At 35.4% G+C, this 19,079-nt stretch overlaps 1 protein-coding gene across 2 annotated transcripts in view; it reads right to left on the reverse strand.

Moving 5' to 3' along the window:
- tox2 (TOX high mobility group box family member 2) overlaps window positions 1-19,079 on the reverse strand; it is a 134,618-nt gene that overhangs the window by 10,639 nt on the left and 104,900 nt on the right. The window contains exons 5-6 of one of the 2 annotated variants that reach the window (XM_087801460.1): window positions 9,335-9,625; window positions 7,234-7,464 (exon numbers count right to left, since the gene is read on the reverse strand). In XM_087801460.1, coding sequence (XP_087657586.1) covers window positions 7,234-7,464; window positions 9,335-9,625 — 522 coding nt within the window. The remainder of the gene's footprint in view (window positions 1-7,233; window positions 7,465-9,334; window positions 9,626-19,079) is intronic. The other variant, XM_087801461.1, reaches the window with a different exon arrangement.

A 19,079-nucleotide genomic window follows, 5' to 3' on the forward strand; every position in this document is an offset into this window, starting at 1 on the left:
AGCTGATGTTTATCCTGTCACTCGTATCCGTTTACGATATCTCAATTTCTGCTGCAGACGTGACGACTCGTCGACGATGGGGAATATATTTGCGTTAATATGCAGGACCGTAATCTTGTTGCTGCTTCTTTAGCGTCGAATGAGTCTCGTCGTTTTACAACGGCTACGTTTTTACACAAATAAACAGTCACATCGTTCACAAGAATGTTATTGAAAATGTAATTGTACTACGAATAAGGGGCGAGAAAAATAAATCGTAGACTATTTCTGTAAGAATTCTACAGCCATGAAAGCATAACAAACCTGTTTATTAGTGCGGTATAGAGATAAAATATGATTTAATCTCACTTTTAATCACACCTTCATATGGATTAGGAAAGCTCTTTTTTCATTTGAATTGTGGCAGATGAAAAGACTAATATCTATAAAGGGTCTTCATGGGATCATATGCAGTTCTAGTCATTTCTATTCTGCTGTAGTTGAGACTCACATGTTGCCTGCGACCTTTAAAGTACTATAGTTAACATGACTATTGTTTTTAGGATCTTAACATTATACCAGAATTTTAATATCATCTTCATATTGTTTTTTTTTATACAATCTTAGAACTAGAATTAGACAATTTGTCTGTAATCAACCACTTATATACTGTGATAAAGCAATTTTCTACTTTAATTAAACTATTTTTAACTGTAATCAAACAATTTTCAACTATAATCAAACAATTTTCAACTGTAATCCAACAATTTTCAACTGTAATCCAATAATTTCCAACTATAATCCAACTATTTTCAACTGTAATCCAACAATTTTCAACTATAATACAACAATTTTCAACCGTAATCCAACAATTTTCAACTGTAATCAAACCATTTTCAACTATAATCAAACAATTTTCAACCGTAATCAAACAATTTTCAACTATAATCAAACAATTTTCAACCGTAATCAAACACTTTTCAACAATAATCCAACTATTTTCAACTGTAATCAAACAATTTTCAACTGTCATCAAATAATTCTCAATTGTAACTAAAACAATTTTCAAACAATTATCAACTGAAATCAAACAACTTTCAACTGTAATTTAACAATTTTCTACTGTTATCGAACCATTTTAACTATAATCAAAGAATTGTCAACTGTAATCCAACAATCTTTAACTATAATCAAACAATTGTCAACTGTAATCCAAAATCTTTAACTATAATCAAACAATTTTCAACTGTAATCCAACAATTTTTAACTGTAATCAAACTATTTACAACTATAATCAAACAATTTTCAACTATAATCAAACAATTTCAACTGTAATCCAACAATTTTCAACTGTAAACCAACAATTTTCAACTGTAAACCAACAATTTTCAACTGTATTCCAACAATTTCCAACTATAATCCAACAATATTCAACTATAATCAAACCATTTTCAACTGTAATCAAACAATTTACAACTATATGCAAATTCCTTTACTAGTTATATCTACCAAATGTAAAGCTGTAATAAAGCCGAGACAACAGTTTATTTATTGATTCCTTCTGTCTCCACTTTACTTCCTCACTGAACAGAATATTTCCTTCCTCATCAAATAAAGTTACTATATCATAATAATAATTTCAACCTCTGTACTTAAACATTCTGTTTATCACAAGATCATTCTTATCAATAATTAAACGTAAACAAATATCCAAACATCCCAGCGCAGAGAAGGGAAAAGCCCCACATTTTTCAATGGTGCTGGTGAAATATTGATACCCTGATATTCCCAGCAGCTCACATTCTAAATGAATTTGAACACGGCTAATGATTAACACGGCTACTCTTAAATAAATTAGCCAGCCCGAGGAGCTCTAATTATTATACGAGTGGATTTGTTAGCAGTCGGAGGCGCGCCGAGCCGGAGGTCAGAGCGAATTAAAACTAACAAAGCTGCGAGTAAAGCGAGCGTCTGCCTCCACCTCTTCGTCCTGACACCAGGGGTTCCCCCCAGAATTAGCCCCCTAATTGTAGCGTAATGAAATGCCCTTGTTTGATAAGCAGTTAATTACAGGAGACAATAACGCGGCGACCCCGCTGACACGGACGGCGGCGATTAAGACGAGGAGTAACGGGGCGGCGGAGGACAGGTGGAAATTAGGAACACCACGAGGGGAAGGAAAGAGGAGGATGTGGATTTGAAAGGGAGGATGGGAATGAAAACGAGAACACGAAATACTGTCAATGCTGCCTTTCTGGACGTAACTTTTGATAAAATATAAGTATATATAATGTTTTTAAATCCTCCTAACGCTTCTCTAGTGTTAATATATTTATTATTATTGTATTTATTATTGTGTTTTATTTATTTGTTTTTATTATTGTTCCATGATTATTATGTTTTATTATTTTAATGTTGGTATAATTACAGTTATAATAACAAAGTATTGTTATAATAAAAATATATTTGAATGTTTTGTTTTGATGAGCGTCTTCTTCATTTTCTAAACGTGGGGGAAAAGTGATCATTTATTATTATACATAATATTTAAAACTTTACATCGAAACTATACTTTCAATTTCAATTGTATTTTTCATGTATTAATATTTTCTTAAATGTTTATATACTGTAAATATTTAACTTTTAAAGTGTAAGAATGAAAATGTTATGATTTTCAACCTGTAAATATTCAAGTCTAATATCAAAATTTGAAAAGGAAATAAAAAAATATATACTTTTAAAATTAACTAATTTAGGAAAAAATATGTTTTATTAAATGATTCATGTCTTAGTACTGTAGTACAATAAAACAACATACACTGATACTTCTATAACCCACAGACCAAATAATTAAATGAAAACTTACACCGTATCACGAAACCTCATTGGCTGTTTCATGAAACCCATTAAAACCATGTGGTAATCAGTTCATACTATTACATTTTTATATATAATAATAAGATAGTTAATATTTTCTATACTATAATATTAAAACATTTGGGCTGGAAAACTCTCCAAAATGAAGCTTTTAAAAAAACACAATGAAACTTTTGATCAGTCGTCTGTTCGCGGCCGCCGTAAACACACCTGTGTTTAATGTGTTTATCTTTGAAGAGCACTCCAGCTAATTGGAACCAGAGGGCCCAGTTCTGAACTGTGTATAGGGGCCGCCGGTGTTTACATTCTCCGGCTGCTGCTCGGCTCCGGCGGGTCTGACTGGGCCACTATAGAACACACCTCAGCCGGAGAGAGATGAGGTGACTAATCACAAATGGAAAAAATGTGCACAGCAGATTTTTTCGTAAATGTGGGTTTTTTCAAACGGAGCGATTAGACGTATAAATGTTTGGACTGTGGCTTTAATCGTGTACGAATTGTGCAGAAGTGTTTCCTTGTGATTTCTATTCAAATGTTTTTCTTTATTCGAGCGTTTATTATGGGATTAAATAATCTAGGATGGTTAGCATGTTGCGCCACATTCACCAAGTTCGGGCGTTCAACAACGTTTTGTAGGGAAATACATTCCTGTGAACAGGTTTTTGTCTTTTTAAAGATTAAATTAAACTCTGTAGATTTCAAAATCTGTAACTTTATATCTTGATAAGGTAGGAACTGAACAGTTATAGGGTGTATAGTCTTAAATATGAGTTAAATATGTACTGAGATGAAACTGTTTTTTCAATGTAAAGTTGAACTGAACAGTCCAAATGGGAGATATAAACAATGATATATAATTTTTGAGGGGTTTATTCTACCCAAATATACACTTTTGTAGGTTTCATGTTTGTAATGGTGATCATTTATCTACAGATGATTGTAAACTGCGACTGCGAAAAACAATGTATTATTAAATAAAATATGAAATATGAATAACAACATTTTTCTTTGTGAATAAATGATATTTTGGTTGTCAATAATTTGAATTACTATTGTATTTGTATTTAATTTATTTTAATTTATTCAAGTCATTGTTTTCATTAACAATGTTGATTTATTTACTTTGGTTTTGTTTCAGCCTTTGTTTCAATTCTAAATTTAATTTTATGTTTAGTATAGTTTGCTGCCAGAGGTGTAGATGCTAGGGCTGTTAATTGGCAAGAATCTGGCGATACACTACGTATCACGATACATGTGTGATGATACGATATATTGTGATACTGTAGTAACAACAATATATTGTTTCTTTTAAAGAAACACCACTTTTTCTGGCTTTTACAGCAAAGAAATGAGCAAATACTTTCTCTAATAAAATCTGAAAGTGCTTGTAGGAAAGTGCTTCTCAATATTAAAAAATAAATGTAAAATAATTTTACTTTAACAATGAACAATGAAGTACATTAACAGTTTCAAACAAACTGGAGCAATGTGCAATATCCAGCATCTGTCAGTGTTTAATTTTTCAACTTTAAACTTGGTTTTAAAGCCAAATTAGTCCAAATGTATCCTTTCTTTTCCACTCATTGCTGCCATTTCGCCGGTTTTGTTGTTAATTTGGCTCGAAGGAAATGACGAACTTTGCTGACTAGTGGCCAGAGGTGTAATTGCAGCACATAAATGAATAAACCCCATGAATATTTGAGTGTCAACTGTAATACAAAACATAGAATGAATGGGTTTTTTTTTATAATACACACACTATTGCAATATAAACCATAAAATAATTTTGAATTAAAATAAGATTTAATTTCAAGGGGAAACAAAACATGTAGATATTTTTAAAATATCACTACAAATACAAGCAATTTTAAACAGGATATGAATATGTCAAAACATGGATAAATAAATATATTTTCTACCAGGCAAATTATCAGTTGACAGAGACCGCAGCTAAAATGCATGTTTTGTTGTTGTTGTCGGGGGATTTAAAAAAATAAAAAACGACAGAAAAGCATCAAAGCAAATATTTTTGAACAGACGCTTTCGCTCCCGTAATGAGCAGCGACGCCGGCGTATCCATTAGTTCTTCGGCGGAGGCAGGTGACATTTGTGGAAATAATTAGAGCAATCGCGGCGTTATTGCCTAAACACTGTAATAGTACATTACATGTATAATGACATCATTACTGTTACTTAATTAGGTGTCCTGCGAGGTGACACATTTGATTTAACACATGGATGCACAGACAAATGAGAAAGAGGGAAAAAAAAAGAAATGGCGGCACAGGTGAGGAAGAGAAGGAGGGAGAAAGAGAGAGAGAAGGGAGAGAGAGAAAGAGAGAGAGAGAGAGAAAGAGAGAGAGAGAGAGAGAGAAAGAGAGAAAGGGGGGATTTGGATGAAACTAAAGGTGACGAGGAAGAAAAAGAACATGAAGGGTTAAGAAGCACAAACAATAACATTTCAGGAGCAGATGTCCTTGAGGCGAGAAAAGCAAGGACGCGGCGATGGCTAATCTCGTATTCGCAGCGTGATGGGATCACCAGGCAACAGATATAAATAAAGGGACAGGAAATGAGGAATTCACATTCAAGGGTGTCAGCGGCCAAATGAAGATTCATGGTGAAGAGCCGCGGAGAAGGCGGCAAAAATTAACTGCAAATAAAAGGGACAGACAGCCCGGCAAAGTCCGGCGAATAAACCATGTTTGCTGGGAGAAAACACACACACACACACACACACACATCTGTAGAGGCGGGGAGAGGGGAATGGGCTGCACTTTGTCTTGGAGACAGGTGCTTTTATTTGACAGCCAATAGTCTGAGTCCTGACTGGATATTCTTAAAATATGAGTCTGCGCATGATCATCAGACTGTCTCGTTTCCTCTTCATTTCACGCCATCATTTGTTACCCAAACACACAGAAATGGCTTTTTTTTTTTTTTTTTGTCTGTTGACGCTGAAAGTAAATCACCGGGCAAACAAACGACGTAATAAAATATCTCAAAATGAAGGATGAATAATTCTCCTGCACTGAAGGTGTGGATTCATGTAGACTATTATCAGCTTATAAGGAAATATTGCTAGTATTAACTGCTTAATATATATATATATATATATATATATATATATATATATATATTATAATTATAATATAATTGAAGTCACAATTTGCTGTGGATTCGGGTATAAAATAGGTATAAAATTACTTAAGATACTTTAAACTACTGATTGGTTGACAAGGTATCATGATACAGTATTTTTATCTTTGAAATACCACTAAATGCCACTATCTGATTTTATTATTTGGCTCTGATCTACTAATTTAATGAAACCTGGCATCATTTTCAATAACTGAGAGTGCCATCTAGTGGCCATTTTAAAAGACACGGTTTCATGATTCTTCATGTGTTTTAATGAACCTCATAAAACTCATCACTATTTTAAATAGCATAAACTAATTCCACGTTAAAACCACAATGGTTTTTAATGTGTTTCATGAAAACAGCCGATGAGGTTTCATGATACAGGCTCAGTTTAAAGCTAAGGGCGCCATCTAGTGGTCTTTAAAAATGAAGACACCGTATCATAAAAACCTCTAAGAGCCTTGGGTCTAGAAATAGCAGTGGAGGCCATAGAAATGATACTATTTCTATTAGTAATGCAACATTTATGGAGATTATTATCATGAATTTATTTAATAATTGGTCTACGAGTAAGAATAGCTGGCAAGTACTTTTTTGTATTCAGTACTAAGACAAAACAATGTTCAACAAAGAACATTATTCCTAAATTTCTTTGAAATTGTGATATTAATCCTTACAGTCTACACATGTAAATTATTGTCTTTCTTTTAAAATATTTATTTAAAGAAATATATTAAAAAAATATCTGTTATGACAACGATAACAGTAATTACTTGTTCTTCAGGTAAGTTTTAGTAACTAACATCTCTTTCTTTACTCTGGGTTCCTTCAGAGAAATGAAATATATCCGGAAATACACTATTATCGCAACTAATTTACTAACTTATAAACGTGTTGATTTAAGTCAAATCAATTGCTTTAAAATGATTTAAAACCCATTTTAAGATTTGAATTCTAAATAACTTTCTTCCTCCAAGATTTCTTAACAATACCATAAATAAAATCTCATAATGTAAATGTGTGTAGGAGGAAACCGGAGTGAACCCATGGAGGCTCGTTGAAAACTCTGGATAAACTGTATAAATTAAGCTTATTTACTTACTATAATAATGTCTGTATACAATATATTTAAGCATATCAACTTTAATTTTTGCTTGATGGCAAGTGTACAAAAATGAAATCGTCCACCACTGACCGACGCAAGTGAAGTGGTCGTAATGTTTCGGCACCCACCTGTTTCTGCTCCTCCCCCAGCCCGTCCCACATGGACGCCACGATCTTGGAGACGTCTCCGAAGGTGGCGTTGGGATTCTGGCCCTTGATGGCGGCCTGGGTGTCCCTGAAGAAGAGGGCGTACGCCGACACCGGCTTCGTGGGCTCGTTGGGGTCCTTCTTCTTCTTCTTCTTCTGAGGTTTGGGTTTGGGCTTCATCATCTCCGACAGCGGCCGCTTCTCTCCCGTGATCTGAAAGACCATCAACAAGGAGCAAAAACAAAAGCAGCTTATTGACACGGCACAGGCTGCTGACACGGTTCCCCGAGACGACGACGACGACTCACACTTGTTTAAATATTGCAGCAGCGGCTCACTGCCACTTTTCAACACATTCTCCCAGAAAAAGAAAAAAAAATACTCTTACTTGAATCTATCAAACCTTTTTTCAGTTGTTCAGCGAGTCATAAATACAGACTTTTCATGCTCGAGGTGAGAGGAATTTTAAATCACCTTCTGTATCTGCTGTGGCTTTGATGTGCTCCCGAAATGAATTGGAGGAGCAAATGGAATTACTGACTGATAGGAGAGATAGAAATCATTTTGATTCACACTCTCACTCAGACACACACACACACACACATGCAGCAGCAGCAGCTGCGGCGATAGCAGGGAAGTATTTTTAAACTTAAAGATCTAGTACATGATTCTTGCTCCCGATGTAACACGAACACGTTCGTCAATCGAAACAATTTATCGATGAGAAAAAATGGATTCTTGCATTTGAATGTGATTGCTGAACGTTAGCTAATGCTAGGTTTGTAGCATTTATACGCAGTAATTCGATTTAATAATACTTTTCAGTATAATGGATTATATACATTTCAGAACGGATATTTAAAAGTACATAAATATTTTCATTATTATTATAATTATAACTGTTCATGGTTAAAGGGTGATGTTGGGTTAAAAATAGTATGAAAAATAATACACTATTTATATTCTATGGATAGGAAAGTATTGACTCAGAACATATTTTTACCGAAATATTTTTTTTAATCATAAATGTAATGACCTTGGCTAATATAACATATTATTATCACATATTATATGTAGATGTCTTTTGTGTTTTGTGTTACTCTTGTATACAGACTCTCTCTCACAGTGTAACAGGACGAATAATCGTTTCAGTATCTTGTCTTCGTTCTTCACACATTCTCGATATACTTGCTATATTTACATCTTCGACGTCAATTTGCAATTTTGTCTCTCTTGTTTCCCCTTGTTTGTCAGCCACTCCTCCCTTCACCTTCTGCTCAGAGTAGGTCCACTTTTGCCCAATCATAACAGAAATAATTACAGCAAAAAAGAGGTAAAAAAAAAAGAGTAAAAGAAGAAAAGAACCGGCAGTTAATTGCGAGTCGGCTCTGTCACTTCAAAGAGTCCGGTTCACTTAATACACATGTGTCAAACCCACGGCCAAATACAGCCCCAGCACGTCATTATATGTGGCTCAACCGGATTGGTTCGCTCAAATCAAAGTAGAAAACTTGTAGATATAGTTATTATTTATAGATGGATTAATGTGATATTGTGACCTTTGAACCCAGGAATACAGGCTAGTGAATGTTAACAACTATAAAGAGACTTATTGAAGGATTAAAACCAAGGTTGGAGGAATTTGATTGGCATGTTTGATGAACAGAGATATCTTTAACAAAAAATCCAAACAAAAGCGACATGGAAAAAGATTTTGCCGCCCCGTGTGATTGACTTTAAAAACCTTTGACTTACTCTATATATAGCAGTTTAACCCCTTTTTCCCCCTTTAAACAAGTGAGAGAATGAGAGTGTGAAATTGTTAGGTATATATATTAAAAAAAAAACAAGCAAACAAATAAAATGTAAGCTAAGATGCGAATAACTAAAGATTTATCATATTTTTTTGTCCATGCAACATCTGTTGAATTGAGTCAAAGTGTCTCAAACTGGACGTCTATCAAGAATTATTCGATAAATAAGGGAAGATAGCATCGTATGCGATGATATGGTAAAATTTCAAGTAGCTGTCTTCGACATGCAAAACCATCTCAGAACAGCGCGGGGATGCAACGTCCAGTACCTTCGAATGAGGATCAGTCTCCTCTTCCTGATTGGAGCTGGAGGGGGAAGGGGTGGCCGATTTACTCCCGGGAGGTGAGGGGGAGCCGTGAGGCAGAGTGCTCCGGCTGACCTGAGGGTTCAGCTGGGACAGTGCGCTCATGGGATTGGTCAGTATCGGGGGTGAGGAGTTAATCAGGGGGTGGTTACGGGCGTGGTCATAATGAGCGCCGTCTGGGTGCTGGTGGTGGTGTTGCTGTTGTTGGTGGTGGTGGTGGTGATGGTGGTGGTGGTGCATAGCCATCTCCTGCATCTGGGACGAGAGAAGAACACCAGCTTAGCGATCATCTTCTCTGAGTGTGGTGAGCGATTATTTCAATAGAGGAGATGACAAGTTTTAGGGAGAGTGTGTGTGTGTGTGTGTCTTTGTGTGTGTGTTAGTGACAGAGGCTGGTGCTCCACATGAGATGCCTGTTCAATCTTTTTCATTTGGTTATCTAACCCGTGTCTAAAAATATGGTTTTCCTTCATCATGTAAGAGGAGAAGAAGTCATGCAGTCTTCTTCATGTCAATGATGCTGTCATTAAAGGCCTGGCAAGCTAGGGTAGCTGGCTCAGAATCCGATACTTCATCACAGTCAGAGGCAAATCTGGACTTTGATTGTTTGAGTTATTCTACAACACTTGGTTTTTTTTTTCTCCCACTTCGCATCTAAAGGAAATCATCACGGACAAGCCATTTTTAAGACAAAATATATTTCGCCAAAACAATATTTAGTGTAATTTTTCTGAAAGCAGATCATTTTTTATCTTTACCAGCCTGTTACAGACGTGACACGCTATAGCCGAGCTAAAAACCTCAACACAAATTATTATCATTAAAGACAAACTGGTCCGAACTATCTGTTTTCCATACATTTCTGAACTTAAATATACATTAAAAAGTGTTACGGGGTGCAGCTAGCACTAACTTATAAATAAAGATTCATTTTTTGAATGTGTATTACTTTAATATCGAACACATCATATAACCAGATCTAAACTTAAATATACAAAGATATAAAGTGTTACGGGCTGTTGCTAGCTGAGCTTGCAAGTTCTGTTTAGAATCTACTTGACCTATAAATAAAGATTAATTCTTTCTATATGTATTATGTCCATACTGACATATCAATGTAATATAAAAAATATCTAGATAAGTTTACCATAAATGTCATTTGAAAAAAAAATCGGAACACAAATATATAAAGAAAGAAAGTGTTACAGGGCTAGCTGGCTAGCAAGTAAAACGTTATCTATAAAATCTCCTTCACATAAAATGAAAAAATGTATATATACAGTGATCTGGTTTGGCTCAACATACACCGTATAGCTATAAAAAACATAATCTATAAAAAACAAAAATGTTTAAATAAACGTTACGGCTCGGTACCTTGGCTCCTGCAAGGGTTTTAACAATTCCATCTTCTATCTGAAAATTGTTAATGTAGTAACCTTACACAGAGTTAAGATATGATATATAAAATTCCTGATTTAATAAATTATGAAGAAAATACACGTTTATTTTAGTGTAGGTTGAAGTACATAGTTTAAATGCTAGGATTTCAAAAAATACAATAAAATAGGAGCTTAAATGGGTTAAAAAACAGCTAAAAAGGAGGAATTATATTCACGACGAGGTCACAATTAATATTTAAAAATGAATGATATACATTTTTGTGTGATAAAAGCAAAAAAAACCCTCATGTTTCATAGAAACACCCCGACATCAATAGTACACAAACACGAAGCAAGAATAGAGTAAAATGTCGGTGAGACTCTGAAGAAGTCAGTGTGAGCCGAAGATATAAAACAGTGGGAGCGTGTAAAGAAAGAGTGTAAGGTGCCGGCGGATCACTCCAGTTCAGCTCCGGGCCCAACAATCGTTCTGTCAATATTATTGATCAGCAGGAATGATCCCACTGCGAGGAGGAGGAGTGAACTATTACTAAGTCCAGGTTAAATAACTTGCTTTTGTAACACGGCCTCCGCAAATAGCAGCTAAAAACCGAATCGCTCAGCTGGATAAATGAGAAAAAAAAGAAAGTGAAAAATCTCTCTCACTTAGATCGGCTCTTTAATTACATCAAAAGCTTCTCTTCAAGATTCATGCGGACTGAACACGAGCGAAGGAGCGCCGCGTGGATTTAACTGCGGCATATGTGGAAAATGTTTGGCAATTTACAGATCAGAAAGTGATGAAATAGCATTTGTTAGCTCTCTGAAACATTTATGAGTTGAATAAAACATTACACATTAGCGCGCCGCTATAAAGATCAAGTTGAAAGCAGCCGTGCATACGGGGTCACCATAAACACAAGTAGGAGTTCAGAGATGAAGGCTAATCACGGTAGGTCCGTGGTAGATTCCCTCCATTAAAAAAAAAGAAAAAAAAAGAAAGAAAGAAAAAACGCACTTCAAAGTGGCGATGTTTTGAGGCTCCCGCCCGCTTTGAAAACTCATAATATTCACATTAGATTGGTCGCCGCAGCAGCTGCTCACAAAAACAAGATCTGTGACAAAGACATTCCTTTTGCATTTCAAATAAACCAGCTGTAACCTCCCCCCATCCCAAAACTTCTAGTCATAATTCAAAACACCATCAGCGCACTTGTTAAAAACACCAGGAAAAAAAAAAGGAGGCACAGAAAGAACGAGGGGGGGAGACACAGCAGAAGGGGAAGAAGATGAGGGGGTAGGGACTCTAGAAATCCATTAATTTTCCATTTTCCATGGGTTTGCTCTTTAAGGCTCCTCAGAATTGAAGAAGCATTGGGAAAGAAATTAATCAAACATGAACAGCCTATCATAGCTACAGCAGTTACGTCGCCATGGCAACAGCACGGTGGCCTGATTGACACCCTTTTTAAACGTACATATTTAACGCGGCAGCGAAGGGTCGTACACAAATCACTACTATTATTGTGTCTCACAGGTTATTTCTTTTATTATTAGTACAGTGCCGTGTTCATAATTTAAACACTTTAAAATAATATTTCAGTTTAAGTTCTGTTTTTAATTTCATCAAACTAACTGTATTCATTTCTATTAAAATTACACCTCAAAAATATATTTAAACAAATATTCTTCTATTTTAATTGTATATTTGTTGTACTTGATGATGAATAATTCGATAAATATGTTTACTTTATATATATATTTGCAACCCGGTGTTTCAGATACTCTCAAACTACTATTCATTTCAATTCAAATCTTTATTTCCAAAATCATTTAAATATACTCTTAATAAAAAAAAAATATATATTTTACTGTATGAACTGTATATTGTTCATGATGGATATATATAGTTTTTTTTATTTTCATTCATACAATCACTGTCTATCAGTTCAGTAGCTTTTATATGATAATAATATAATTTATTTGATGAATAATATTGATCCATGAGTAAAAACATCGGACAATGTCTATAATACTTCCACAATTCCGCGTCTTTATAAAGAGTAACACTCTTATATAACTCAAAGAAAGTTTCCTTTTAACAGTAGCCAGTGACATTTTCAAAAGTTCATTATGTATTTTTACCAACAAAAAAATAGAAGGAAAGAGAAGTTTATCACATTGATCCATCAAGCTAAAGATAAATAAAGAGAGTGGCAGACGGCTGCGGTGGACGGTTGCCATAGTTACTGTATGATAATTCCTAATGGAATCATCTAAATGCTTGGCCAGGAGAAGAAGAAGAAAAAAAAAAGAGGCAGAGAGTGGGGGGTTTAGTCAGGAACAGAAGTTTCTCGCTACAGTATATGAAACAGAATAAGTGATGACGCAGTTAGAGGAAGGATATATTGAAGTAATTCATGTTTTGAATTTAAAACGTTAATTTCTGCACAGAAAAATCTGTATTAGACAAATAATAACATACCAGCCATAAAACAGTATATTGTAGCTTCCTTATAAAACATTAAACATTAAAAACATACAAAATATGCTACATTGTTATCTTACTGTACGTGCGCTAAAATAACCATAGATCTACATTTCATTTTCCTGATTACTAAGTTGTTTTTGTAGCTAAGTAGCATAGCATTAACAAGCTAATGTTTAAGACGGGGGAATTGTTTGAATGATTATTTAAGTATTTTTATTATTGTTAAAGAATTAATATATGTTTTTTTATTTATAGTTGTTTTTTAAGGTTTCTAGAATAGACATTGTAGAATTGTTGCCAGCAAAGCTTAATCTCTAAGTGCGGATACCTTTTCATTTTGCTTTTGTTCCGGATCAATAAAAGATGATTATAGATCAATATCTATAAGTTTTTAAGACGGAATAAAAACACAATCAACAGAAAACTAAACCGATAATAAAGATGAAAAGAATACAATAACGTCGTGGAGCTTAGATAGCTATAACTGAGATCAAACGTGACGACAAGAGCATATTAATGTATTTTCCTCGTCATTTCGCGCATGTTTGTTGACGGCGGCGACAGATGCCACTCGGCTCTGATCACCATGAGGACGCACCAAGGTTAGCCATTCTAGCCTGCTCTGGTTTGAATCTCATTCTCCTTGTATCTGTATGACTCCCCCCTCCTCACTCGCCTCCCCCCGTCCCCTCCTTCTCTCATCTCAGTGCTGGTGGTCAAATCCCCTTAGCTAAATCAAATGGTGCAGGCAATTGGAGCGGCTCTGAAACCATTTCAAAGGTAAGGTCAGCAGGAGCAGAGGGAACAATGGCTTTGTGATATTCCATCTCACACACAATGTGCTGCACATAATTGGAAAGCCTTTGTTATTTGACTCCCATTTGACTATGATGTACAAGATGTGAATACAAACACGACAGGCGTAACGATGGGAGAGGAACACGTTCACAACCGGTTTCCTGCCTTTACATCAGCGTTTAGCTGCGCCTGGCCACTCATCACCATGCGGCCAAGTTTGGAGATGGATTTTTTCCGAACTTTTAACTTTCAAGTAACCTCTTGTTCCTTCCTGACACGGTTTTGGAAAGTAGCCGAACCTTCAATCAGGTGTTTTTAAAAGTTTTCAACTCAAGCGTTTGGTCATGTCTGACGACGGTCGAGCTCGTGCCTCAGATAAGATCTTCCCAAAAGACTTCGGTAGGTTGTTCGGTGGATGAGTCTCAAGGCCATAATTCCCAAATTCTGGGAATCAAAAGTTTTTTTTTGTATATTTTGCTATCCTGCCTTAGTTCAGTTTATCTTACCAGGTGTTACTGTGGGCTTTTATTGGCAAGAATCTGGCGATACCATACACGTCACAATACAGGGACAACAACACAATATATCACGATGTATGGCAACAAGGACATATTTGTATTGTTGAGTTCTTGACACCAATTTACAGACCACTTGACTCTTGACGAAGTTGTAACTACTTTTATGTGTTTTGAAACCAAAATATGTCCAAACATTCGCTTTAAAAGATGCTGGAGTCGACTGTATCCTCTCGTCCTCAGTCATTTTTGGGGATTTCATTGTTCTTTTAACTACATAGGGCGTAATGTCTGCTGCCATCTACCGACCAGAAGTTTAATTGCGACACGAACAATGAACAAACTGTTTGTACATTTGCATATTAATGGTTAATAACAAAAGATTAAAACATGAATTTCTGCAACAAAAAAAATCTGTACTTGACAAATAACAACATACCAGCGAGAAAACATGGTAATGCTGTGTTTTCACTTACTCATGTGAAAGTAGGTCCTTGGCAGAGGTATGCTCTATCTCAGTGCTTCTTCTTCTATGTCTCTTTAAAGAACATGTGACTTTAAGATAAAATGACGTTTCATTGGCTTTTCAAATAACCTGCACCACATCACCTTCCTTACATATCGCCAGCATCGAACCAACACTAAAAAAAATGAAATCACGTTACAAATGGTACCAAGAGAAGGACGGCAAAAATATTTCCCCTGTATTTGATCAGTGTATAACAAAATATAACATAATGGAAAATAAGTGTGTAATAAATATGGATTAGAGAAAACAGAGCATCTAAATCCAAGAAAAAGAGCAGAAGTAAACTGAAAATCAAGACAAAGCAGTGTTGTTTTCCCCATTGATTGCCTGCTACTTGAGAACTCTTTGAGTATGATTGGACCGCCATACGCCCGCCAAGAAAAACAAACAAACAAAAAAATGATGTGTGTTGGATCTAGTTGTTGCCTTATGTGACCTCAGGCAATAAAGGCGCTGACATAAATGGAATGACATCCTGGGAGCAGGGAACTGGAACTAACAGCTTTTAGTTGGATACATTATTGTGCTTCTAATGGCTACATAAAATGAATTTAATGATGAATAAAAACATCTGATTTGTCGTTTAGTAAAGAGCCCCAGACATGGTAAAAAAAATGATGAAGCCACAAATATTCAGATTTTTTTTTTTCTTTTTAAATGTAATCTTACGAATAAAAAAAAGAAAAGGAAATGATGTGAGAATAAAAAAAATGCCTAAAAGAAACAGTTTGACTTTTCTTTACCATTTAGTTATTCCTCAAAATAATGAATTGTATAGAGTCTAATGACAAACATATATAAAAAGCCCAGCAAAATAAGATTTCACTAATAATCACATAACAATTATAATCCTTAGTTGGGGATTGAACCCGGGGTTTGGGTCCAGAACGGTGTGCTTTAGCCACGAGCTATACCAGCTGTTGACATTGAGTGGGTAAACTGCCATTGATAAGTTACATGATTTAAATGCACTTAACTTCAGATGAAAACAGTAAAAAATAAAATAGAAAACCACTTTGTGACATTAAGCGCATTAAAAATACATCTCACCATAATGACGAATCAGAAGTAGCTCTAGAACTGATAGTCTGAGATATAATTTTTTTTTTGACAGAAACAAGTATCTTGACGTGTCATTAGTCAAAACCAAGTTGTGTTGATAAGGGATCAGCTGATCGATGCAGTGTCATGATACAGTGACTTAATTTTGAATACTTATAATCTTATTTGCTTAAATTAATTATTAATTAAAAAAAATTTAAAAATAAAAAATCAACACACTAAAATGACTAAAACACACACACAAAAACAACATAAAAACAACCAAGAAGTCCTTTGGAGGAAACAGTCCAGAATCAACGAAAAATCACTTATAAGCCTTGATTGAATATTTCAAATTAAAACTGGCATCATTTACGAACAGAGAGTACCATCTAGTGGCCTTTCAAGATTAAGACACTGTTTCATGATACTGCATCAAACAACTGATGCTGTATCATGAGGTGATCATGACTAACCCATCACAAGCTAATGGTATTTCAGAAAAAATGTTGTCTTAAATAAAATACCTTTGAGACAGTATTAACATATAAGTATTTTAAAAACGAATTATATTTTTTTCTTGCTGTTTGACCAACAAAACGGTCCCCAAACCCACTGGTTTAGAACTTGCATAAAGTACAACCGTAACAGTAAGTAACTGGATTATTTTGGTGACGACAAACTGAGCTTTTGTACAAGTGAACGAGATTGTAAAAGGTGCAATAAATATCTGGATATAAAAAAAAAGAAAGAATAATTCTCAATGAAAAGGGTTCAATTCTTCGACTTAATAGAAGCAATAATCCAGCACCAGCATGAATGGAACCACAGTAACCGAGGCAGCCAATAGAGTAAACCTCCTCCAGCTTGTTCCACTGTGATCAATTCCTCTCCGCGGTTTTGCCGCTGCTTCCCCGGCTCCTTCCCCGGCTGGCTGCTCGACTGGAGCCATCTTGTTGAGAATGATGGCTCACTCAGGCAGGTTCACGGCTGCTATTGTAAAATCAGCCAGCGTTTAATTGAAACAAATGACTATAATAATAGAACATTATCCCTGCAGGCAGCCAGCCATGACAGCTTTAATTAGAGGCGCGTCGCAGACTGATCCTTCAAAAGAACAGCCGCGGCACAACACGCCGGTAAACACGTCTTTAGGTGGGGAGGCGAGCCGTGGCCTCAAAGGTACTTCTCATTCACCCCGAGGGCAAAGCACTAACAACTCTCTTCCTCCCGGTGCCAACCCCAAACCCCCCTCCCGACTCTCTCGCTTTTTCGTCTCTGGTTGATCAACCTTCCCCCCGCGAGGGTCATTTGCACGAGCGGGCCCCGGAATTAATAAGTTGGGATTTATGAATCATCTGTTACTTAAAGCAAACTCCCGCCGCCTCCTTGTGACGCCAGACAGATGCCGATGCAAAGAGAGATGAATGGTGGCAGATGCTGGATGTTCACCAGAGAGAAACACATGTTGCAGGAAAACCCCTCAAAGCTTGGACACGTGTTGAAAGATCACGTCGGTACATCTTGTCCGTTTTGATGCTTCTGTTTTTTTTTTTTATAATGTCCGAGGAAGCATTGAAATGTGCAAGAAAGCGATCTTTCATATTTCCATACTCGTCTGTAGACGCTTCGTGTTCTTGTTAATTAGAAGAACGACAGGAGATGCTGCTCGGCTTGTAATTGGAACTTGGTTTGAGGAACAACATCTCAGATATTAGCTTTTTAGATAAGATTTTAGCTCGGCCTCGATACACAAAATTAAATCCTGAAGTACAACTTTTCATCACACATTTCCTTATTTTATCGTTATTATTTGTTTTCTTATGTAAAAGAAAATCAATTATATTGGTTTTCACCAAAATATAACCCAATGTATTAATTTGTTTTTTGGGTTCACTTCATTTTCAAAACCTTTGTGAAACCAATTTCGATATCTGTTTAGTACATGGATATTTTATACTTTAACATGTTGTGTATAGTGAGTGTGGTGTAGATAATATAAGAGCAGATGAGATATATGTTTTGTTTGGATATGAGTGCTTGTATATTATGTTTTTTTATGGATATCTGTGTAAAATTATGTGACAATTTGCTAGAATTAAAGAACAAGCTAAAAGGAGTTAAACATTTAAACAAGCATTTTTTCTTATTTCTACTAATTTTTCGAACTACAGTGTTTGGTTATTGTTGCTATTTTTTCTATTTGTACAAATAATTATACATTTTATGTATGTTCATTTACATTCTCATTATCCATTCTCAATTTGTATTGAATTACTGCATTAATCTATTTAGAAGTAACATTTTTTAAATTACATTTTCTCCCGCTAAAATAATAGTAAATTAACTTTTTTTTCAATCCTTATTAATAACTATTATTTAAATCGTCATTTTTATACTTATGATTTCTTCTCTTATTCTCTTGACTTCGCTTGAAATTCATATTTCTTTTCATTCTTTTTTAGATACCTTGTAACTAGTGATGATCTGATGAAGCTTCATGAAGCAGTGTCATTATTTTCAGAGTCCACTAGATGGCATTCTCTGCACTATTTTCCTTTTGTTTGAACAACTGAAACATCACATTATTTTTAAACTGATGGCGCCTCCTTCAGACCTCTGAACAACATGACACTGCTTCATGAAGCTTCATCAGCGCATCACTACTTGTAAATAGTGATGGGTTGATGAGGCTTCATGAAACATTTAATATTGTATCATGATACATTACCTCAATTTTGAAAATCTGATGGCGCCACCTACTGACCTCTGAACAACAAGACACTGACACTTCATGAAGCTTCATCAGACCATCACTACTTGTAACTAGTTGATGAAGCTTCATGAAACATCTAACGATGTATCACAATACATTGAAAATCCACTAGATGGCTCTGATTCTCTTATTCAATTAAACCTGACATTATTTTAAAACTGAGAGTGACAACTAGTGATC

The sequence above is a fragment of the Callionymus lyra genome, chromosome 10 (assembly GCF_982586985.1).
Source record: "Callionymus lyra chromosome 10, fCalLyr1.hap1.1, whole genome shotgun sequence".
Lineage (NCBI taxonomy): Eukaryota > Metazoa > Chordata > Actinopteri > Syngnathiformes > Callionymidae > Callionymus > Callionymus lyra.